Genomic DNA, 23127 nt, shown 5'->3' with positions numbered 1-23127 from the left:
TTCTGGTCTGGAGAATTCCGTGGACTGTATAGTCCATGGGGCGTAAAGAGTCGGACACGACTGAGCGACTTTCACTTTCACTTTGTGGCTCAGGTAGTAAAGAATCATCCCCCCTCCCTCACTCCAGGCAATGCGGGGGGTGGGGGGGTACTGGTTTCCAGCCTTGGGTTGGGAAGATCCCCTGGAGAAGGGAAAGGCTACCCTGAGATAATGGATGGGAATCTATCCCTTCTGGCCCGGAGAATTCCATGGACTGTAATAGTCCAAGGGGTCGCAAAGAGTTGGACACGACTGACCAAGAGCCCCTCAAGCAACAGCCCAGGCACCTAATCTTGACACCACAAAGTTGTTCTTGACTCTGCACTATTTCTCCCCACCCCCATTTCCCCCACTTCAGATTCTGCGGATTCCTTTCCTTCCCGGATATGCCTTTCCAGCCAGTCAAGATTTCTCAGTCCCCAGGACCTCGCCTTTCCTGCCAGGATGGTGGTCACTGGGTCATCCCCCTATCCCCGCCCCCTACACTGCGGGTCAAGGAGACTGCTTCACACGCGTGACGCCGCACTCAAATCCAAATGTCTCCACTGACTTGTCAGCACCCTCGATACATTTTAAACGTCTTGCAAGTCTCCCAGTCCATTAACAATAGGGTCACTACAATAAGGTCAGATGCAACCTCCTCTGAGCTCCATGTGGTGGCGTCCTAAGGTCTTCAAATTCGAGACTTAGGCTCTCCCATTCAACATCACTCTCGGAGCATAAGAACTACTACTCATCCCTCAGGCTCGAAGCTGTCTTCTCCCAGAAGCCTGCCCAGCACTCGACAGGCAGAGCAGGGCTCCTTCTTCTGGAGGCCCCGTGCCTCTCAGTCTGGGCAGAGATGACACCCGGAATCCGCGACTATGCCCGCCCTGGCCCCTTCCAGGGCCAGGGGTTCCAAGGGTGCAGGAGGGAAGCCGAAGAGCGCAGCTGTGGCATCTATGTGCTGCGCCTGCGGAGGATTGGCCGCCCGCTCCTCAGAAGGGGAAACTGAGATCCCACGAAGATTACTAGCCCCGCAGTGGTCCACAGGTTATATTTCCAGGTCCGTCTCCCAGTGCTTCCCGAAGCGACGTAACCCGCCCGTCCCGCCCACCAGCACTTCCGGTTCCGGTGAGAACCGGAAGTGGGCGGGTGGCAGCGGCTGCGCGCGGAGGAGGTGGAGGAGGTGCCGGGCGGCCGCTTCCCGCCCCCGAGCAGGAGCCGGTTCTGAGCGGAGTAGAGTAGAGGTCCGCTCCGGAGCGTAGCCGGTTCAGCGGGAGCTGAGCCCCCGCCATGGCCCGGAACACGCTGTCCTCGCGCTTCCGCCGGGTGGACATCGATGAATTTGATGAGAACAAATTCGTGGACGAGCAGGAGGAGGCGGCGGCGGCGGCGGGCGAGCCAGGCCCGGACCCTAGCGAGGTGGACGGGCTCCTGCGGCAATATCCTTCCCCCGCGCGGCGGCCCAGGCTCCCCTGTGGCCCGGCCTTCCTACTTTCCTCATCCCTGGCTCTGGCCCCTCAGGCCGGCCTCTCCGCTCCTCTCACCCCCGGACCCCCCAGGTCAGTTTCCCAACTCTCTTCCGATCTGGCTCTCCTCGGGCAGGCATCCTCATTTCCCTTTCACCTGGCCTCCCCACTCCCCTGGTCCTGGTCCCGGGCCCCCTTGTCCTGGTCCCGGGCCCCTGGACCCTCCTTCAACACTGCGGTCCCACGCGGCTCCTGGATCCTGGTGGACTGGCTGGCTCGGCGGCCCCAAGAGCATGCAGGACGGACCTCCAGCCCCGCAGGCCCTTCATTGCCCCGGGAGGCCTCTCCTCTTTCCTCCCTCCGTCCCCTAGGCTGGCCTTTGCCTGGGCTGTCGATCACTCCATCTCTCTCATGCAGGAAACCGGGCCTTACTCGGGCTTGATCGGCGGGAGGGGCCAAGGTGAGCCACCGCTGAGTAATTGAGCGGCCAGGGCGGCTCCCAGACACAGTCTTTTCGGGCTGGATTGCAGCACCACTTGAAAATAGGTGGTAGATGGCAGTCCTTGGGAAGAAAGGACCCAAGGGGGAGCGAAGGCTGCAGCCTTAGTCCAGCCCTGGGTTCTGAGATTTCACCTCGCACCCCAGAATTGTTCTGACCCTTCAGCTAGCTTAATGCCACTCTTCCTCACCTATTCTTAGTTTCCTGTGATCATTGGGTTTTGGACCTCAGTGGTCTCAGCCACGTTCAACAAGTGCGTTTTGGCTCCCTCCCCCCTATATCCTTCTTGTGGAGGAAGCAATGGAAAAAAAACAAGTTGTTTAGAGCTAAGAAAAACCAAGCAGCGTAAAGTGAGATGTAAAAGTAGAGCCCCACGACTGGAAATGACTGTGTTGTGGTCACAGAAAACAAGCATTTAGAAAACAAGATTAAAAATAGAGGTGGTGTCACAGCCTGCTTGGTCCTTTAGCACTTTGAGCACAGGAAACTGACTTATTCTCACAGGAAGGATTTTTCTTTATTCAAATGGTATTACAGGAAGAGCCTCCCCCACCCCCTTACTGGCCAGGACAGGGTTGGAGGCTCAGGCTGTGCTGTATATAAATCAGGTTCTGGGTGTTTTATCAGTTGACTCAGCTTGGGAAGTTGAACCCATTCAGTGCCTTTGGGAGGAGTCCTGCAGTGTTCCTCAAATGTGCCTTTGAAACAAATACCTTCAGCCTTTCTTTGTTTGAACAGAAATGTATTTTCAAAGGTGGGGATTCTAGCTTGTTATTTCCTGCCCCATCAGAATCACCAGGCTTTCCCCAGTGGTGAAGTGGGGTCATGAGAACAGCCCCCATGAGGGAAGGTTGATTCTGCAGTGTGGTGCAGAACTCGGCTCATGGGCAGGCATTGGCAAAAGGACTCCAGCATCAGACCTGTGGCCCAGATCATCGACAGAAGGGGAGCGCAAGGTCTGGTTATCTGCTGTCTTGGTCGCAGTGCTGCAGGGACTTGTTGAAGGTGACCTCTTGGTATGCTCCTGACATGATAGGTTCCTTGAGGCTGCTTGGAAGCCTAGGCTTAGCACATCAGGGGATGGTAGTTTCTCCACTAATGGCAGTGTCAGAAACCTGGTTACCATGGAGAGTGTACCTCTTGGGATTGGGGAAAGGGAGGTTAGCAAATGAGAACTGAGCGCGGCCCAGGAAGGGAGGAGGAAGAAGCTAATATTTGCTGAGTCCCTACCATGTGCCAGGTATTGGATTTAGATTAGATTATTGAGCTGTGGAGCAGGCTTCTAGGAGTCTTAGAACAGAGGTGGGGGGAGTAGGGATAGGGGTTGGTTGATGGGAGTGGGAGAATGTAGGGAGTAGGCCCATCCTGGTACTGTTACAGGGAAGCAAGTCATGGATGGAATAGAGCATGGGCTGGGCACCCACACTAACCCACCTCAGTCCTGCTGCAGCTCTGTGGCTTTGAGTAGGTCACTTACCCTCTCTGAACCTTGGTAGCCTCCTTTGTTAAAAGGAGAACCAAGCTGGGCTTACAGGTTCCATGGGAGCATCACTGGATAGCATCCCAGAAGGCTTTAGAACAGTACTGGACCCACAGCAGGTATCCTGGGCATGCCGCTTGGGTGTGGCGGGGGAGTGGCGACAGAGGGTTGTAGAAAGAGCTTGACATTGGAGTCAGGCATGCTTGGGTTTGTGACCTTGAGCACGTCATTTTCCTTCTCTGAGGCTCAGATTCATTGCCTTTAAAATCAGAATAATGATGATTCTTGTCACAAAGAACTGTTAGCAGTAATGAGATAACATGTGAAAACACCTGGGCACATATCTGAGACTTAGTTCCTTTTCTTCCCGCTGAGGCACCGTCTGGTCCTCTGGAACGAGGATCTGTCTAGAGCAGAGTTTTGAGTGATTTTGCAGTGTCTCCTCCCCCTGAGGAAATTTGTCCATGTTTGGAGATACTTTGATTGTCACAGTTTGGTATGTGGCCGGGTGTGCCACTAGAATCTAGTGCGTGGAGGCCAGAGGTGCTGCTCAATATTGTAAGATGCACAGGATGGACCCCACATCAGTCATCTGGTCTAAAATGTCATTAGTGCTATGGTTGAGAATCCCTAATCTAGAGGAGACTAGGAGCTGGGCACCATTTCCCAGCTTCCATAGCCGGTTTTCTGGAAGGGCCTAAAGCTATCCTAGACAGAGGCCAGCTTGATAGATGGTATGCTCCTCCCTGCTCCCTAGTTCCCCCAGCTGCTGAAGGCCCCTACCCTTCAACACTGCAGTGAATGATAGGCAGAGGGATGCTACAGAGTAACTCCAGGGCGGTCAGTCTTTTTGCCTCTGTGGGCTCGTTACCCTACCCTTACGTGTCCATCTTCTGAAGTACTGTGCTTCCCACCCATGCTTGGTTAGTGGAGAGTGCCAGTTATGGTTCCTCTTAAGCTTACTGGGACTCTGCTTATTGCTTTGGGATGCCAAATTCACAAAGAGTTCTGAGGTAGAAGTTTTATCAATGACTGATATCAGACTGGCCCGCGCCTGACTGGGAGAAAGGAATTCCAAAGCTGAAAGGTACAGGGTGAGAGAGAGTGAGCTGCCTCTCAAATTGCAAGGTGGACCACAGCCCCGCAGGGTGCTAGGGCGCTCCACCCTGGGTGTGTGGGCCCAACTCCGTCAAGATGGAGGCCACAGGGGGCAGACCGGGGACTCCGCTCTGCTCGGGAGGCTCTGGCTGATCCCACGTGGGTACTGCTGCGTGAACAGGAGTAGAGACCCGATTGGGCAGAAGCCACCTCTTGTTCTATTTTTGAAGCTTTTTGGCTGAAGCTGATGTTTCGGATGAGGAAATGAAAGTCAGCTGATGTAATTCAGTTTAAAATAGGTGTCACCTTTGGGGACCTAACCCAGATTGTAATTTTCTTTTGCGTGCTGGATATTCAGAGCTCAGCAAAGAATGTGTCAGGACTCCAGCTAAGGTTTGGGGAACAAGGAGGGGAGGTTTGGTTCGTTTTCTTGGCAGAAGGTTCTTTGAGATTGTTAAGTTTCCCTCCGTTGGGACCTCACTGACTTGGGTAGGTCTTGGAAGATAAAAGTTTTAGGACATCTTAATTTCTTTAATAATTTAACACACTGGATTAAGAATTAGGGACCTCCATCTGTGCCTTCGTTCTTCCCTTTGGAGAATGAGAAGATGAAAATGATAACCTCATACAGTGGTCATGAGGGTCCAGCAGGGCAGATACAAGGCCCAGTGCTAAGTAGATGTCAATCAGCTTCGTCAGATATTCCTGCGAGTCACCCTGCTGGGGCAGCAACTTTATTCCTCCTTCCGGGAGGGAGCGAGTCCATGTCCAAACTTGCTTTGAAGGGGAAGGTTTAGGGGCCGCAGGAAAGGTTTGGCAGAGGTGCCCCTTCCACCCTCCGTGTGGCTCAGGAGAGCCACAGACTGCCCAGGTTGTGCCCACTCAGAAGCCACAGTAGGGGGAGGGTTAGATGTGGATAAGATGGCGTTTGTCTCTACCCCCTTGAGCTCTTTCCGCAATGAGTTTGTTAAGAAGAGCACAGACATGCTGAGGCGAGCCTTCCTTAACTGGTGCCGGTGCACAGGGGACATGCTTCGGGCATTTCACGCAGCCTTGCGGAACTCTCCTGTCAACACCAAGAATCAAGCTGTGAAGGTAAAGGGGGTCGAGCTGCGGTGCTGCTGGGTGGTGTTGGGACCAGGGCGTGAGCGCCCGGGGGCTCTGGACAGCATGTGTCTCATCTCTGCATCAGTGAATCTCTACCAGGGAAGTGAGCTGGCACCGGCCTGTGTTTCCACAGAAGCTGCCTGGCGCCCCTGACACCAAAGCTCTCAGTGTTTGTAGTCAACACTCCCCAAAGAAACGGTCAGTCCTCCCCAGGGCCTCATGGGGTGAGAAGTCAGCCCAGCCCTTCCTGATGAACAAAGTTATAAACTAGCTTGGCACATAGGACTTAGTGCTTATGCTTTTATAAGCTATTGAATAGGCTTTATTTGCATAAGGATTTTCAGTGCTTTTATGATTTCTGCCTCTTAAAAACTAGGTGAGATGATACACTTGGGTAGACCTCATCAGTTAGGCTGCCTAAAATCTCATCACTGAGGCTATCTAAAATTTGGTCCAGGGAAAGGGGTCTCTTTAGAGCTGGATTTTTTCCTATCTTGTGATGGTGTCTTGATTTAATCAATGGCTGCACCTCTCAAACATGGAGGGGAACGGCCCCTTTGTTCCACTGGATGCGAGCACAGAAGGTACAGCCAAGGAGACTTGCTCTTTGCTGTGTGGGGGGTTTGTTGTTTGTTTTTTAAATATGGAGACCTATAGAGTTGAGCTTAAGGCCTTGCTGGCATCATCAGAAATAGTGATTCTTCTCCCCAGGAAACTGCTTATTTCCCCTCAGATAAGTGGAATAAATCATTGGCTTTGAATACTTTGGGATACTTTGAAACTTAATAAAAAAAATTTCATTATATATATATAGATATAGTTTTTTTTTTTTTTTTTTAAGCATTGCAAATGAACTGGAGATTGTGCAGTGTTCCTAATGAGTTCTGACTACTTGGTTTGGTGTTTCAGAGCCTGCACTGTGGCATGTGGGTATGCCTGGGCCATGGCTCTAGACCTCATTCCCTTTCTCTTTCCCCCGTAGGAGCGGGCCCAGGGCGTGGTGCTGAAAGTGCTTACAAACTTTAAGAGCAGTGAAATCGAGCAGGCTGTGCAGTCGCTGGACAGAAATGGCATCGACTTGCTAATGAAGTACATTTATAAAGGGTTTGAGAAGCCCACAGAAAATAGCAGCGCAGTGTTACTCCAGTGGCATGAAAAGGTATGTGAACACATTGCCCACTGGCTCACCCCCAGCCCAGGGTTCAGATCAACAGGCCAGGCGATCCCAGACACAGACAGGATGGTCTGATAGGCCTGTGAGAATGAGGGCCACGCTTCAAGCAACCTGGGACACCTGAGCACTTACTCTCCCGAGGAAGCACTGGTAGGGGTCCTCTGTCTCTGATCATTGCCATTGCTTTAGCTTCAGGTTTGTGCCAGGCAGGCCTCGGGACCTGTAACTTGGCTGGTGAGGTTCAGGCAGGCTTGCTGGTGGCGGGGCTTTGACATACTTTGTTTGGGCTGGTGGAGGTGAGGTGGTGGTGGTGGGCCTTATTAGATGCAGGCTGAACCCTCCAGTTAGCTATGAGGGCTTCCTGCTCCAGTCCCACCTCACCAGGCCAGACGGGGCAGTGGTAGATACCTTGGCAGTCTCTTAATAGGGCCTTCAACCTCCTGAGGCTGGAAGAGCTGGACCTGACTTTTGCTTGTTTTAGTACAAGTCGGGGGGCCTCTTGTCAGGCCAGTGTCCTTCATGAAAGGCTCTGCGGAGTATTAAGGGAACGGCCCTTAACTGAGGGGTCAGTCACGTGGACAGCCTCAGGCCTGGGCTGGGTTGTGGCCTTTGGTCCTGCTGGTGGGTGTTCTGCCTGCTCTGCCAGAAGGTGAGCTCCTGGGCTTCGTAGTGGGGGTGGCCATGGTGCTTGAGAGCTGAGCAAAGCCCTCAGAGTGGTCTGGCGGGGGGCACGCTCTCTGGTCCCTTCATGGTAGCCGGGTGCATGAGTTCGTGGACATTCCCACTGCAATGGGCTAGTGTCTGTTTTAGGGCCTAGGGCTGTGCCTGGATACAGTGAGCTTGTCAAAGGGAAGCTGGGGGGCTCGGTGTGAGCTTGGCGACAGTGTTGCAAGCCCAGTTCTCCTGCCTTAAAGAGCCAACAGCTTTTGGGGACCCTTTGTTCCAGGACAGGGCTCCATCCCTCGAATGCAGGCCCTGTTGGCACCTCTTAACTGTGCTCTCGCAGGAATGCTTTTTCAGAAGATCTGTGACATGGTCAGGAGTGTAGTCCCATCTCCCCTGGCAAGAAGCTAGGAGCCCCTTGGCCAACCAGGTCTCAATTGACACCTTTTCTTTTGCTGCCCCTACAGGCATTAGCAGTAGGAGGTCTAGGCTCCATTATAAGAGTTCTTACAGCAAGAAAGACTGTTTAAAAAAAAGAGAGAGAGACTCATGTTACCTCGAGAAGAATTTTGGATGCACAGGCTGTCGAAGAAGGGATTGACAATGGACCACCTGCCTAGGAACTCCCAAGTCAACTATTTCAGGACATGCATCCGCTGAAGTGTGTTTTATTTTCAAGGTGGAGGGAGAGATCGTCTTACTGTTTTCATAAATCCTTTGCAGGATCTGATAGTCTATGCCTTTGTCCACGAGTAATGCAGAACTGACATTGTGACTGTCTACCAGAGTGGCTGGCCCGCCTTGGTCAGGGGTACCTGTGTGCACTGCCTGTTTAAAAGGAGGGAGGGGTGATTTGGGTAGGTGCAGATCCAAGAGCTGTGGTAAAAGGGAGAGCTTGGTTTGTTTTTTTTTTTGAAGCGGAAACCCCCAAGGGTTTGTAGACAGACACCCCGACCTCCCAGAGAAGGCGGGCTCTCTTGGGTTCATTGTAAAGTGCCTGCTGCATCAATAAAGCTCTTGGCTTATTAGTATATACTCTGCCGTGTGTTTCATGTATATAAAAGGAACAGGAGATAAATGGGATGGTCGTGAGTGAGAGGGGGCCTGTTCTGGAAACCGGACCTGGAGGGGTAGACACAAATCCCTGCAGAGCCGCCAGGGAGCGAGCGTGGCGTTCTCGCAGTCTGGCTGCAGCAGTCCCTTGAGCCTGGGCCATAGTGCTGCTGACTGCTACACAGACATGTTTTGCTGAATAACTATTGTTTTCACTCCTCTGATTTGTACATAGTTTTGGAGCTTACTTAATAAAGTCTTCAGTTTGTGTGACTGCACTTGGAGTCCTGGGAGTGGGCTCAGGTGCGCCCATCACCCCCTCCTGACGCTGGGCTTGGCTGTTCGCCAGGAACACTGTGATGCTGAGGGGTTTTCTTTAAAGGCGGAAGAGGCAAACAGGTAGCAACAAGCCTGTACATAGACAAGGCATATTTTGTTCCCTGTAACCACTGACAGTGGGCCTGTCTGAAGAGCAGATGCTTTTCTTTCCTTTTTAGCACATGGAACTGCAGTCTGCATTCTGTTACGGGTAAGGACCCCATTCGTATTCCTGAAGCTCTTCCCAGTCATGTGGGCCTTGGAGATGGATGTCGCCCGAAGTGACAATCCTCCCAACTCCTCTGCAGAACCCCCACCCTTCCTGGGAGGTAGGACTAGGCTGCTGGCTTCATTAAATTACAAATATAATATTTACTCACCCAAACCTAACCTGGGAAGGTTCTTTCTGAAAGACAAATACTCTAAGGTCCTTGAAGCTGGCCTTGAAGTTTTCAAGTGAGACATAATATACTAAATTTAACAAGTCAAAAAGGAGATGCTGACACACCAACCGATAACAAATGCACTGCATCTGGATTGAAGGGCTTTAATCAAAAGTGTATTGCACCACAAATGAATTTTCTACAGCAGTTTTAGGTAACACAATCCCTATTTACAACATGGAGGGTGAGATCAAGATCCGATGCTCATATAAAGGGCTCTATGTACTGTCTAGCACAGAACGTTCTATACAAGTAAAAGTGCATGAAATCACTTCAGAGTATTTACTCCACTCTTCCTCTTAAAGCTGAAGGAAATTCAACATGCAGGAGGAAAGGCTAATCAGAACAAATCCTCCCTGTGCAAGGACAGACCTGGGGGGGGTGCCCCACAACTGTCTAGAACTGCTGGCGGCTGTGGGGAGGGTGGCAGCAAGTGTGTGGCGGGGCACGAGACCAGCTCAAGGGCTGCAGAGGCCACGGGAGTCAGCGGGGCTCCACAGCTGTGCTGGGGTCGCCTCTGGCAAGCCCTAACTACCCAATTTAAGGGATTCTTGCCTGGAACAGCTGGAAGAGCTACTTCCTACTTGTCAAAGTGATGGAACAGAAGGGACTCCTGGTTTGTGTCCCCACCAGATAACGAGAAACGGCATCCTTGGGTCGCACCTGCCGGGGGAGCTGCAGGAGGAGGTAGGTAACAGAAGTGTCACTGGGCAGCAGAACCCGAGCTAGATGCGGGTAATGCTGCCCTTGCTTGGTACTTCAAGGGCCATGGAACTGTCTTACATTAACTGCATATTCTTGTTTTCCTCTGAGATATATTTTATATATATTTTAGCCCTAAACATCATTGAGAAACCTAACATCATTGGGTAACTGATGATAAATCTAGGAACTCCAGTTATTAACTCAGTTTTTTATTTAACCAATAAAACTTTCATCAAACTATACAGTTTCCCTTTAGATCTGAAAGTGTGCCTTATCCAGGGCAAGTATTTCCCTTTTCTTTAATGATGGTGAACACGAGTTTTCATCAGTCACTTCCAGAGCCATCTGCAGGTTGTCAAGTACTGCAGCCAGCCAGGGGCCGCCTGGATGCCACACGTGAATGTAGTGTCATCTTAAATCTCTGGGGTCGGGGGGTGCGGCAATGGGGAGATGGTGGCTCCACTTAAGGGGCAGTCCACCTCCAGCGTTTTGGTCAAGGCTGGGGAGAGGAGAGGAACAGCTGCGGCTTCCTTCGAATACAGCAGACTGTCCTCAGCAGTAGAAAACATTGATTAGCATTTGCTCAGTGTTATAACAACAGAATTAAGATCTAAGCAAGTGAAACACCACCACTGCTTCAGAGGGAAGCAGATTGGGACAAGGATCCCAATCTTAGAAATAATTTCCTCTTGATGCTCTGATTTTCCTTTAAGAACACCAGTTAAATGGATTTTATAATACAGAAGACATGTTTATAATAGCGAGGAACTTTAGCAATAAAAAATAGTTTAAAATGGTTTACCAGCAACCTATCCACCACAAGTACATTCATTAAAAAGGCAATTGAGTGTATTTGGTACTAAGAATCTTTTTACACATTTGCTAGTTTTCTTCAGTAAAATGAGATACTGTCAGAAAGGTGCATATATTCATTAATCCACACTGGCCCCAGAGTACCTTAGAGATGGACACATCTGAAGTTCTAGGACGTTTGAGTAACAAAGTGAAATAAGGTTTCCTTGGGTGGAAGGGTTCAAAAGCCTCTTCTAACTCACCTGAACCCAAACATACGAACAGGGAAAGGGAGTTGAAAAAAGCCAGCCTCACTGAGTTGGCTCTTCGCGGTGGAAGCAGGTGGGTCTGCCCTGCGGGGCAGCATTTCGAAGGCCTGTATGTCCAGCGTCATCACCACATGATGGATCGGCTGCCTCCTCCCTGACACAGGCTGAGGGCTTCAGCTTTAAGTGCTAATGTTGAAAGATTCAGGTGCAGGTGGGTGCTGGCCAGAGCTGGGATTTTAGCAGCACTGTGGCAATGTGGGTTGTGCCAGGGCTTTCCGGAAACCAGGATGTCAGGATCAGCTACCTCCTGAGGTTCGTATCAGTCTGTAGGAGTGGGCCTTAAGTCTTGTAAACAATGTTCAGATGCTTGTACAAAATACTGCAGTTACAGTGATTAAAAACCCACTAGGACTGTGGTGTGTCAGTGTTCTTTTCACAGAAAAAGTGTCAGCCCTTGGAGCCCCCATCCCTGGGTAGTGCCGCCTAGGACCACGGTGTCCGAGGGTTGGAGATGGACGGCCGGATGCTGCCCTTGGGAGCTGGCTTGGACCCAAACCACGACATCTATATTTGAAACAAAAAAGGCTCCTGAGATGAGAGCCAGGACTGGGTGCAGAAGAAGCTGAAAGACCCCCTCCCCATCCGTGGCCTGGCCCCTCCTGCCCTCCACGCATCCTGACTGGCTGGGAGCAGCTCCGTGTTTTCTATTACAGCTTTGATGCAGGTACTTTATGAGTATTTTTCATTTTTTTAAACAGTCTGGGTGCTGGCCAGACCTGGGGCTGTTGATGAAGTGATACCAATGGGAGTGCTGTCGCAGGCCTGTTAGTCAAGTACAGCAGAGACCTGTGGGCACAGAGCGTGTCCTCAGTCGACACCGCCCCAGTCAAGTTCATCATCCAGAGGCACCTTCCACGCTAATGATGCAGCCATGCACTGCTCTCATCTGCCAGGGCTGGGATGACTGACTAGTTTTTGGAAGGCGGATAGCAGACCAGGAAACCCTACCTTATACTCCAGGGTTTCTTTGAGCATGTTCTCCTCCTCTTGTGAAAAGTTCAGCAACACTGACACAGCTTTTATAAGATGAAAAGCCTGAAACAAAGTAAGTTTTGCTGCATGGGCCTCGGTGGGAGTTAGCAGGCGGCCAGCAGCTACCTGGTAGCCATCTCCCGGTCCTGCTCCTCTAGTGCACCCCAAGCTTGGTTGGCAAGGACCATGGAGAGGGTGGAGGTGGGCATTCTGAAGGCTGCTGGCTCTTCTTCTCCCCTACCTCTTACCTGGGGACTGGCAAGATCACCAGGACATCCACAGCAGCTCCCTGCTCTTCAGCAAGAGGCAGGACCGCTGGGCAGATGCAGCTCCCTGGATTCTGGCCTCAGCATCCAACCCACATCTCCTCCCAGGAGCCAGTTCCCTACTTGGAGTCCCCTGCATACTGCTCAACCAGCAGGTCAATGCCAGCTGGAGACATGACTAAGTGTCCACACTTGTGGTCAAAGTGGACTGTGGAAGAGGAAGAAAGAAATGAACCTGGTGGGAAGCCAGGTGAGGCTCGGACAAATGAACCAGGTCTGGGGGTGGAACTCAGTACCCAAAGGGCAATTCAAAAGCCCTTTACCTCAGATTCACGACAGGACATGAATTTTAAAACCACGTGTTTGAGGTATTCGAAGTTGATCTCGCGAGCGTCAGTCAGGTCAGCATTATTCGTGACCGAAGGCGCCATGTTTGACATCTCAGGCCCAGGCTTCTCTCGGACTTCAAAAAGCTCATTATCAGGTCTGATTTTCTGAAAAAAATGAATGGAAAGATGCTACATTGAGCCCTTCAAGACAGGTCTGAAAATGACATGGGAAAGGCATTTGGCCTAGGCTGTGATCACCTGAAGTTCTTTGCCACACCCTGCACACATTAGGGTGACAAGGCCTCAGCTGGGAAGGTAGGGCGCTGGCTGAGAGGAGGGACCGACGTACACGGGGAAGCTCAGCCATTTCACTTATCTGGGGCAGTGAGCACCCCGACCTGGCCTCCTCCGTGCACGCGTGCCGCACACGTCACCCCACTGACCTCTCAGACAACACACTGCCTCACAGAAAGGGCTTGTGCCGGGGGTCACAGAGCCCCTTTCCAGAAGCACGTTCAAGGTGGCAGGGCCACTGTCCCACCAGCCAACATCGCACTTCCCAGAGATCTGCGGTCCTGGGGGAGGAGGGGAGCACCATCAGGAAGCGAGGGCCCTGAGGAGGACCGCAGAGCCAGCGGCGGGGAGAAGGGTCACTCACCAGTTCCTTTTGCAGAGTCTTCTTGAGCTCCAGCATCCTCTGCTGCATCTGCTTTATGGTCTGTGATAAAAGTCCCACCCCCACAAAAAGCCATCCATTAAATGCACGTTTCACCATCTCTAAGGTGCCAAGGCCCACAGCACAGACAGAAAACCCCTTGGGTCCCCAAGCACCTGTTAGACGCCCCTGCCTCGTCTCCTGAGAGGCTGGTGCTGACGACACAACCTGCTGCCTTGGCCTCTTCCCCTCACGCGCTGCTGCTCTGCACACACTTGCTCTCCGGGCTCCGCCAGGGCCGCCGCCCCAGGGCTGCCCCCTACTGTGGCCTGGGTCCTCAGGACTGCTTCAGGCACTCACCCCTGGAGGCGGCAGAGCTCAAACTGCCTCTGCGCAGTACATTCTGCCCTTCAGAATTATATTTACGTGCTATCACCCCCAAGGAGGATACCTGGGCCAAAACTTAACAGTTCTCACCACCACCACTGATCTCCTGGAACACCGTAAGAATTCTCAATGCTGATCTGGAATGGTGTAAGAGATCATGGCTTTTTGGCATAACCCACCAACGTTGGGTTTTATATCTTTCATTTCTTTATTTTCCTATTTTTGGTGAGTTTAATTATTAATATTACAGGCCTTAAATATAAGTTATTACACATTCCATTAATAACCAGAAAGGCTGAACTTTGTTTTCCAATGAAAAAATTTACTGTATAAACAATACAAGGAAAAATTTTAAATAAAAATTTCTCCAACACATCACAACTCTAACGTATCAAAATGAGTTTTTCCTATGAACTTCTAGTCCATGTCACCATTGTTGCATTGAATACCTAGAACTCTGAATAGTATTTTGTATTTATCAGAGTTTCCACAGCTTTAGTTTTCCTAATAATAACTTTTAAAGTGACAGCAACTCTAGGGGATGCCCCATGTCTTCTTGTGTAGCCGAATTTCCTTTTCTTGTTTTTTGACCACATCACCTGGGCTGTGGAATCTTAGTTCCCTGACCAGAGACTGAGTCCACTGGCATGGCAGTGAAAGCGCCAAGTCGTAACCACTGGACCACCAGAGAATTCCCTGAGTTTCCATGTTTAAACAAAGCTGTAATAACCTTCATTTTCTCAAGAGTAGTATGTCCACAGTCCTCTAGAGGAACAAGATGGCTGGGTTGGGGGACTGTGAAAGTGCCTCCAGCTCCTGTCAAGCACGTTACACTGCCTCCAACACCTAACTGACAGAATGGTGACATTCTGTTTCATTGTGAATTCTCTGGTTGACCATGAGGCTGGGCATTCCCCCAAAAATACACTTGCTATTTTATGTTACTTGATTTTCTAGGTTTCTGACTCATTTATTAATTTACCCAACAAATACTGAGTTTCTACACTGGCCTAGAGACTGAGGAAACAGCAAAAAAAAAAAAAAGGGCAGGGGGAAGAAAAAAGAAAGAAAAAATGTCTGCCCTCTGGAGGGAAAAAGTTAACAAGCAAATCTACAGTACATCACAAGGTATAAGAAGCCTGGAGAAAAAGAGGAAGGTGAGGGGACAGGAGTTGTGGTGGTGAGGGCCGGCAGAGCAGCAGGGCAAGCCTCACTGACAAAATGACGCCATGGAGGAGGTGAGGGGACTCGGGGAAGGCCCTTCCAGACAGAGACTCAGCAAGTGCAGAGGCCTAAGGCAGGAGGGTGCTCGGTATTCTCAGAAAGGCAAGGCTGCTGTGGCTGTGAGGAAATGCTGGGGGAACAGAGGGTGGGGGTAAAGGCAGTAAGGAGACAGACCCCTCAGAGGGTGGGGGTAAAGGCAGTTAGGAGACAGACCCCTCAGAGGGTGGGGGTAAAGGCAGATAGGAGACAGACCCCTCAGAGGGTGGGGGTAAAGGCAGTAAGGAGACAGACCCCTCAGAGGGTGGGGGTAAAGGCAGTAAGGAGACAGACCCCTCAGAGGGTGGGGGTAAAGGCAGATAGGAGACAGACCCCTCAGAGGGTGGGGGTAAAGACAGATAGGAGACAGACCCCTCAGAGGGTGGGGGTAAAGGCAGATAGGAGACAGACCCCTCAGAGGGTGGGGGTAAAGGCAGATAGGAGACAGACCCCTCAGAGGGTGGGGGTAAAGGCAGTAAGGAGACAGACCCCTCAGAGGGTGGGGGTAAAGGCAGTAAGGAGACAGACCCCTCAGAGGGTGGGGGTAAAGGCAATAAGGAGACAGACCCCTCAGAGGGTGGGGGTAAAGGCAGATAGGAGACAGACCCCTCAGAGGGTGGGGGTAAAGACAGTAAGGAGACAGACCCCTCAGAGGGTGGGGGTAAAGGCAGATAGGAGACAGACCCCTCAGAGGGTGGGGGTAAAGGCAGATAGGAGACAGACCCCTCAGAGGGTGGGGGTAAAGGCAGATAGGAGACAGACCCCTCAGAGGGTGGGGGTAAAGGCAGTTAGGAGACAGACCCCTCAGAGGGTGGGGGTAAAGGCAGTTAGGAGACAGACCCCTCAGAGGGTGGGGGTAAAGACAGTAAGGAGACAGACCCCTCAGAGGGTGGGGGTAAAGACAGTAAGGAGACAGACCCCTCAGAGGGTGGGGGTAAAGACAGTAAGGAGACAGACCCCTCAGAGGGTGGGGGTAAAGGCAGTAAGGAGACAGACCCCTCAGAGGGTGGGGGTAAAGGCAGTAAGGAGACAGACCCCTCAGAGGGTGGGGGTAAAGGCAGTAAGGAGACAGACCCCTCAGAGGGTGGGGGTAAAGGCAGATAGGAGACAGACCCCTCAGAGGGTGGGGGTAAAGGCAGTTAGGAGACAGACCCCTCAGAGGGTGGGGGTAAAGACAGTAAGGAGACAGACCCCTCAGAGGGTGGGGGTAAAGACAGTAAGGAGACAGACCCCTCAGAGGGTGGGGGTAAAGACAGTAAGGAGACAGACCCCTCAGAGGGTGGGGGTAAAGGCAGTAAGGAGACAGACCCCTCAGAGGGTGGGGGTAAAGGCAGTAAGGAGACAGACCCCTCAGAGGGTGGGGGTAAAGGCAGATAGGAGACAGACCCCTCAGAGGGTGGGGGTAAAGGCAGTAAGGAGACAGACCCCTCAGAGGGTGGGGGTAAAGGCAATAAGGAGACAGACCCCTCAGAGGGTGGGGGTAAAGGCAGTAAGGAGACAGACCCCTCAGAGGGTGGGGGTAAAGGCAGTAAGGAGACAGACCCCTCCGAGGGTGGGGGTAAAGGCAGATAGGAGACAGACCCCTCAGAGGGTGGGGGTAAAGGCAGATAGGAGACAGACCCCTCAGAGGGTGGGGATAAAGGCAGATAGGAGACAGACCCCTCAGAGGGTGGGGGTAAAGGCAGTAAGGAGACAGACCCCTCAGAGGGTGGGGGTAAAGGCAATAAGGAGACAGACCCCTCAGAGGGTGGGGGTAAAGGCAGTAAGGAGACAGACCCCTCAGAGGGTGGGGGTAAAGGCAGTAAGGAGACAGACCCCTCAGAGGGTGGGGGTAAAGGCAGATAGGAGACAGACCCCTCAGAGGGTGGGGGTAAATGCAATAAGGAGACAGACCCCTCAGAGGGTGGGGGTAAAGGCAGTTAGGAGACAGACCCCTCAGAGGGTGGGGGTAAAGGCAGTTAGGAGACAGACCCCTCAGAGGGTGGGGGTAAAGGCAGTAAGGAGACAGACCCCTCAGATGGTGGGGGTAAAGGCAGTTAGGAGACAGACCCCTCAGAGGGTGGGGGTAAAGGCAGTAAGGAGACAGACCCCTCAGAGGGTGGGGGTAAAGGCAATAAGGAGACAGACCCCTCAGAGGGTGGGGGTAAAGGCAGTTAGGAGACAGACCCCTCAGAGGGTGGGGGTAAAGGCAGTTAGGAGACAGACCCCTCAGAGGGTGGGGGTAAAGGCAATAAGGAGACAGACCCCTCAGAGGGTGGGGGTAAAGGCAGTTAGGAGACAGACCCCTCAGAGGGTGGGGGTAAAGGCAGTTAGGAGACAGACCCCTCAGAGGGTGGGGGTAAAGGCAGTTAGGAGACAGACCCCTCAGAGGGTGGGGGTAAAGGCAGTTAGGAGACAGACCCCTCAGAGGGTGGGGGTAAAGGCAATAAGGAGACAGACCCCTCAGAGGGTGGGGGTAAAGGCAGATAGGAGACAGACCCCTCAGAGGGTGGGGGTAAAGGCAGTAAGGAGACAGACCCCTCAGATGGTGGGGGTAAAGGCAGTTAGGAGACAGACCCCTCAGAGGGTGGGGGTAAAGGCAGTAAGGAGACAGACCCCTCAGAGGGTGGGGGTAAAGGCAGTTAGGAGACAGACCCCTCAGAGGGTGGGGGTAAAGGCAGTAAGGAGACAGACCCCTCAGAGGGTGGGGGTAAAGGCAGTTAGGAGACAGACCCCTCAGAGGGTGGGGGTAAAGGCAGTAAGGAGACAGACCCCTCAGAGGGTGGGGGTAAAGGCAGATAGGAGACAGATCCCTCAGAGGGTGGGGGTAAAGGCAGTAAGGAGACAGACCACTTAGGCTTTGTGGCCACTGTAAGGACTTGGGCTTTAATGGGGACAGTGAGTCATCAGAGGGCTGGTAAAGACAAGTGACAGGGGAACCAGTTAGAAGCCCATCGCTGTCCTCCAGGGAAGACAGGGTGGTTCCTGGGTGGCAGGGGGCAGCAGTGGTGGGAGGACATTCCGTGTATAGTTTGAAGGGAGAGCCCAAAGGATTCCCTAATGATCTGGATGTTGGCTGTGAGAGAAACAAAGGGGTCAGGGATGACTGCAAGGTTCTGGCCATTTCCAGATAGGAAAGATGGCAGCAGATGCTAGAGAGTGCAGTCAGTCTGAAGTCTGGCTCTGAATGTTTCCGGTTTCAGGTGCCCTTCAGACACTGCCATAGAGAAATATGGTAGATACGAAAGCCTTGAGTTCACGGGCACTGTCTGGACTTGAACTGTGGATACGGTGCCAGCAGCACACAGCATGGGTGAGATCGCCAAGGACGTGATTGTGATCTGGAGAAGCTGAGTGAGGGCAGGACCGAGGGACACACAGTGTGCAGGCGTCTATATTTCCGGGCAAGAGATTAGTGGGTGTGGGGGAGGGGAGAGGGGAGACAGAGAGGGAGGGGGGGAGGGGGGGAGGGAGGTGGGGGGCGGGGAAGAGAAAGAAGGAACACCTTTTCCCTTGTTAAAGAGCAACCACACAATTTGCAGGCAGAATTTCAGGCCAGAGCACTAACCAGGCCACACATAAACTTCACAGGATACAGTAAACCCAGGCTCAAATGAGCTCCTGCATTTACAGCTGCAGAGGCCAGGCAGGGCAGGTGGAATCATGACATTTATTAAGCCTCTATCAAATACCAGAAAATTTACAGAAAACTAACAGTTTCATCACCTAATACCCACCCCCTAAAACCCCCAAACCACTTAAAGGCAAGCATCACCGCTCTCATCTCACAGCTGGAGAAAAAGGTGCAGAGGTCAGGTGAGTGGTTGTAGGATCCGGCTGGTGAGGGCAGAGGGGGCTGTGGGCACTGAGGCCTGCTGCTGCTCCAGCTCTGAGACTCAGGCCAGGGCTCGGGGAGAAGACTTGGGGCGTGTGAAAGGAGAGGGCCATGCACCAGGCAAGCAAGCAGAGAAGAACCAGGAGGAAGCCGTTTCAACGGAAGAGGAAAGACTGCCCCCAAGAGGGGCCCAGGGGCATCAGCACAAAGCCTGAAGAAGGGACGGGAGGGTTTTCGGCACAAAGACAGGAAAGGAGACAGAAGTAGCTGAGGCGGAGCGCATCCTCACCTTATTTTTCTCTAGAAGTTGCTGCTCCAAGTCCTGTTTTTCCTTCTGTAGCTGCCCCAGATCCATGGCTGCCCCCATCTCTCCGTTTGGTATTCCCTCCACAGCTGGAAGTTGGTACTCGGGGTCTTGCCCAGCCCTCGAGGTCACCTACAGGGTGGTGGCAGCAGAGGTAATGGTCAAGCTAAGCCACCAACCCCCGGGGGAGGGGCCAGACTCACTGCAAAGCTGATGTGTCCACCAGGCACCTGGCAGGAACCGGACTACGGAGATCCCCTCAGGGCCCTCTGGGGGGACAATGCCCACACAAGGAGCCTGCTGGGAAGGAGGGCTTTAGCACTTGAACACGGACAGGTGTCGACACATCAGATGGGCTCCTCAATGCTCACAAATCCCTCATCAGTGAAGTGCCCTCCCGTTGAAGAGAAGCTCAAGCTGCCCAGCGCCCCCCAGGCCTGCCCACCACCTCTGCCCACTGACGACATGCTGCCCCCCACTGCCCCCACACCCTGAGCAGCTCAGGCGGGACTCACACGGGGCTTGCTGGCTGAGAGCACCATGGGCTGCTCCTGGCCTGTCAGCCTCAGCAGGTCCTCCCGAGAGGCGGCAGCCTCCGCCTCCTCGGCCCTCAGGCCCCGCAGGGCCTCCAGCTCGCTCTGCAGCTGGTGTGTCTGTAGCAGCGCAGAGTCGTGACCTAGGCCAGACACAGGGGCAGTGAGCGCCCTGATGGGGCCCCTCCAGGCTGGGGCCCCCAGCAAGAACAGGCGAGAAGGCTCAGCCAGGGGCAGGGGCCTCACCTTTCTTCAGCTGGAGAATCTCCTGCTCTTTCTGGAGAATCACTTCCATTTTCTCCTGCAGACTCTGCTCCTTCTCGCCTACCATGGCTGTCAGGTCAGCGGCCTTGGAGAGAAAACCCAATACAAGAGAAGGCTAGGAGTGGCAATCACGTCTTTCTTAAAGGAGTCCCCACTTTTCCATTACCCAGGGTCCTCCCTGAATCCCTCCCTGAAGGCCACAGCCCAGAACATTTCCCAAGCTAACCTCTGCACCTATTAACAGAAACACGCACAAGTCAGTTCTCTTTGGCAGGCACAGGGGCAACTGCCCCCACGGCCCCCTGCCTGCAGTGGGCCCACCACAGACATGGCCATTATGCCCAGCCCTCCCACAAGCCGTCATGACTGTAACTTCATGTCCTGCGTGCCTGTGATGTGCCCAACATTTGATGCACACAACTTCACTGTTGTCGTATTCATGAAGGTGTGATTATCGCAGGGTCTTTTCAGAAGCAACTCCAACAGATCTGTTAAGAACCTACCACAGCCTTAGAGACAGTTACCCAGACCTGGGGTCTGAGCCTGAGCCTGTCCTCAGAGGACGGCTTCTCCCACCCTTCTGGCTGAAAGCTCAACTGTGGTCTCTGAGGCCTGCAGCCAGCGGGGCCCACCTCACAGAATCAGAACCTGGGGATGGACTTGCCTTCAGGTAACATTTATAACAGTAACCAACTATCAAAATTTTAAAAGGTTATCCCCATGGGGTGAGAGTTTCTTGAGTTTCTTTCCTTTTTCTTTTGTCTTCTTTTTGGCCACACCACACGGCATGTGGGATCTAGTTCCCTGACCAGCAATCAAACCCACACCCCCTGCATTGGAAGTGCAAAGTCTTAACCACTGGACCACCAGGGAAGTCTGGAAGGTTTCTAACGTTTTTCTCCTACCTTCCTAGAGACAACAGGGAAACCAAGCAGCTGACAGCATTCCTAGACCTGTGTCCACCCCCTGCTCTGAAGAGATGGGGAGGTAGCTCAGTCCTGGCTGGGACTGATGGGGTCGCATCCCACGGGGCCTACCTGCTGCTGCAACTCTTCCCTCTGCTTCCGCACCTCCTCCAGGGCTTGAGCCATTGCCACACTCACGATTTCTCTTTGGCTCCATTCTTCCTACAACCCAGAAAATGGGTAGGAAATTTGAGTCCAAAAACCCAGTTCACACTTTCTTCGCTCCACACATCACGTGAAGCCCACAGAGAGAGGACTATCTCACAGGACCAGACGAGCGCGTCTCCTGCTTCCCGAGGTTCCCAAGCTACCTTCTGGCCGCACGGCCTTCTGTTCCTCTGTTAGTGTGCACAGCCCACTAACCCCTCTGGGCACAGGCACACTGCTGAGGGTTGGTCGTCCCATGAGCACGCCAGTCAGTACTCAGGCCAAAGGCTAGGGGACCCAGACTCGAAGACCTGCTCTAATGAAATCAACACAGAACCAGACGACTCAGGCCCATGTGAATGGAGCAGCAGATTGGAACAATTTGATTACAGAAATGATAACAAACAATTACTAAGTTTTAATGGAGCAAATGTTAGAGTCAGCAAAATCATCCATAGTACAGGAGAGAAAACTGAGGCTCTGAGAGGTCATCTAATTTGCATGAGGTCTGAGAGTGAGTAAGTGGCAAGGCCAGGTTTTAAGCCAGTGCCTGAGCTCAGAGCCACGCCTTTGGCTGCTACATTCTACCACCCAGGCCTTTCTACCTCAAGCAGAGCTGCCCCACTGACCTTCCCCAGATTACGGCAACTCCTTCCTCACAGACACATCAGTCCTCTTCCCTGACATGATGCTGTCCATGCTCACTGATCAACCCCCAGATGAATAATATGACTTCTCAGGTGCCTGAACACGGGTCAGGAATGTCTGCTGTTTCTATCTACCCACAATCACCCCTTTTGGGGGTAAGAGCCTCATCACTGCTATTCCCCACTCCCTCCCTGCAATTCCACATGGTTCTGGTAGGGCTGCCAATAATGATGCCCCCATTTTGTGGCTATAGGAATAAGCATGTTATTCAGGCCTGGTCAATCGCAGTACCTCATCCCCATGGCCAAATCAATTTGTCTAAGGGTGGCTCTGTCACCCAAGATGAACCAATCAAATCCTTTTTTATATCAAAATCCCTTTTTACTACAGTAAAGTTGAGTGGGACATGTCCTCATTCCCCTGGGGTTGCTAAGTTGGCATGTTATCAGCGTGGAGCTGCTGAAGTGATGTCCTACCAACCATCATGGAGGAATGCAAGGACAAGCTGGGTGACTGACAGGGTAAAAGACAGCGCGAGGCAGGCAGGCAGGAGACCTGAGGCCTGCGTTCTAGTTGGACAGGTCTTTCTGGTTCTCTGAACTACTCAGTTCCACCTATGAAATCTCCTTTTCCAATTATACCAGCCGGGGGTGGGGTGAATGGAGGGAGATGCCAGCCTCACAGCTCGTCCCTTCTGATTTCTACTGGGGAGCTGCCAAAATTGACTTTCCATGAGTCCGCCTCTAGTAGAGAAGGAAAACTGGTGCCGCATCTCAAGAGGCTGACAGTGGGACCATGAACTATCCCAGACAATCCCTTGCATAGGAGAAGCTCTGCTGACACAGGAGAAGGAACAAGAGGTTTCAGGCTGAGTGGAGCTATGAGATCCTGGCCCTGCAGGCCCAGGTGCTGGGATGGGTGACAAGAATGTCATATGTCTACAGGAGCCTTTTCTGGGGAAGTTCAGGAGAGATGCTATGACTGACGCTGTCTTAAGGGAACAGGAGGTGGGCTGTGAACAAGAAAACAGGAAAGCGTATCAGGGCAGGAAGCAGAGGCTCAAAGCACCTCCATGCCAGGAACTGCACTTGGCACTTTTCATCCACGGTCACGCTTTGTCCTCATGGTATCATCCTCTTGAGGTCAAGGGTCATCACCTTCAGTCTGAAAAAAGGAAACTAGATCTCCTCAAGAATCAGCTTGTGAAGGGCCAGGGTGGCACCCAGAACTGAAACTGCAGGGTTCTAAAGTCTGTGCTAGTGCCACAGAAACACACATGACCCAGGATCTGAGGCTGAGCTCAGGGCCACTGAGCAAGTCAGCAGGCGACCCACACGCACAGTGCTCTGCACTTGGAAATGATTTTCCCAGAGGACTGTTCTGAAAATATGGATCCAAACAATACAAAAAAAAAAAAAAATGTGTGCACCTA

At 52.5% G+C, this 23127-nt stretch overlaps 2 protein-coding genes across 5 annotated transcripts in view; one reads left to right on the top strand and one right to left on the bottom strand.

Moving 5' to 3' along the window:
• Positions 1-1171: 1171 nt before the first annotated feature.
• ARPC5L (actin related protein 2/3 complex subunit 5 like) lies at positions 1172-8542 on the top strand. The gene is made up of 4 exons (XM_061154678.1): positions 1172-1464; positions 5591-5662; positions 6657-6833; positions 7979-8542. Exons 1-4 carry the CDS (start codon positions 1315-1317, stop codon positions 8039-8041), a joined length of 462 nt encoding a protein of 153 aa, XP_061010661.1. The 5' UTR covers positions 1172-1314; the 3' UTR covers positions 8042-8542.
• An 873-nt stretch (positions 8543-9415) lies between these two features.
• The window catches only part of GOLGA1 (golgin A1), a 48655-nt gene continuing 34943 nt past the window's right edge, over positions 9416-23127 (bottom strand). For all 4 annotated transcript variants that reach the window (XM_061154672.1, XM_061154675.1, XM_061154673.1 and 1 more), the window contains 8 exons: positions 20973-21062; positions 19918-20020; positions 19654-19814; positions 19124-19270; positions 13377-13436; positions 12713-12883; positions 12100-12186; positions 9416-11655 (listed from right to left, as the gene is read on the bottom strand). In XM_061154672.1, coding sequence (XP_061010655.1) covers positions 11575-11655; positions 12100-12186; positions 12713-12883; positions 13377-13436; positions 19124-19270; positions 19654-19814; positions 19918-20020; positions 20973-21062 — 900 coding nt within the window. In that variant the 3' untranslated portion in view covers positions 9416-11574. The remainder of the gene's footprint in view (positions 11656-12099; positions 12187-12712; positions 12884-13376; positions 13437-19123; positions 19271-19653; positions 19815-19917; positions 20021-20972; positions 21063-23127) is intronic.

The sequence above is a fragment of the Dama dama genome, chromosome 11 (genome assembly GCF_033118175.1).
Source record: "Dama dama isolate Ldn47 chromosome 11, ASM3311817v1, whole genome shotgun sequence".
Classification (NCBI taxonomy): domain Eukaryota; kingdom Metazoa; phylum Chordata; class Mammalia; order Artiodactyla; family Cervidae; genus Dama; species Dama dama.
This window is presented reverse-complemented; position numbering and strand designations above follow the sequence as displayed.

Coding starts and splice junctions, on each gene's coding strand:
- ARPC5L (XM_061154678.1), top strand. CDS start 1,315: ATGGCCCGGAACACGCTGTCCTCGCGCTTCCGCCGGGTGGACATCGAT. Junction 5,663..6,656: donor CCAAGAATCAAGCTGTGAAG/GTAAAGGGGGTC, acceptor TTTCCCCCGTAG/GAGCGGGCCCAGGGCGTGGT. Junction 6,834..7,978: donor TACTCCAGTGGCATGAAAAG/GTATGTGAACAC, acceptor CTGCCCCTACAG/GCATTAGCAGTAGGAGGTCT.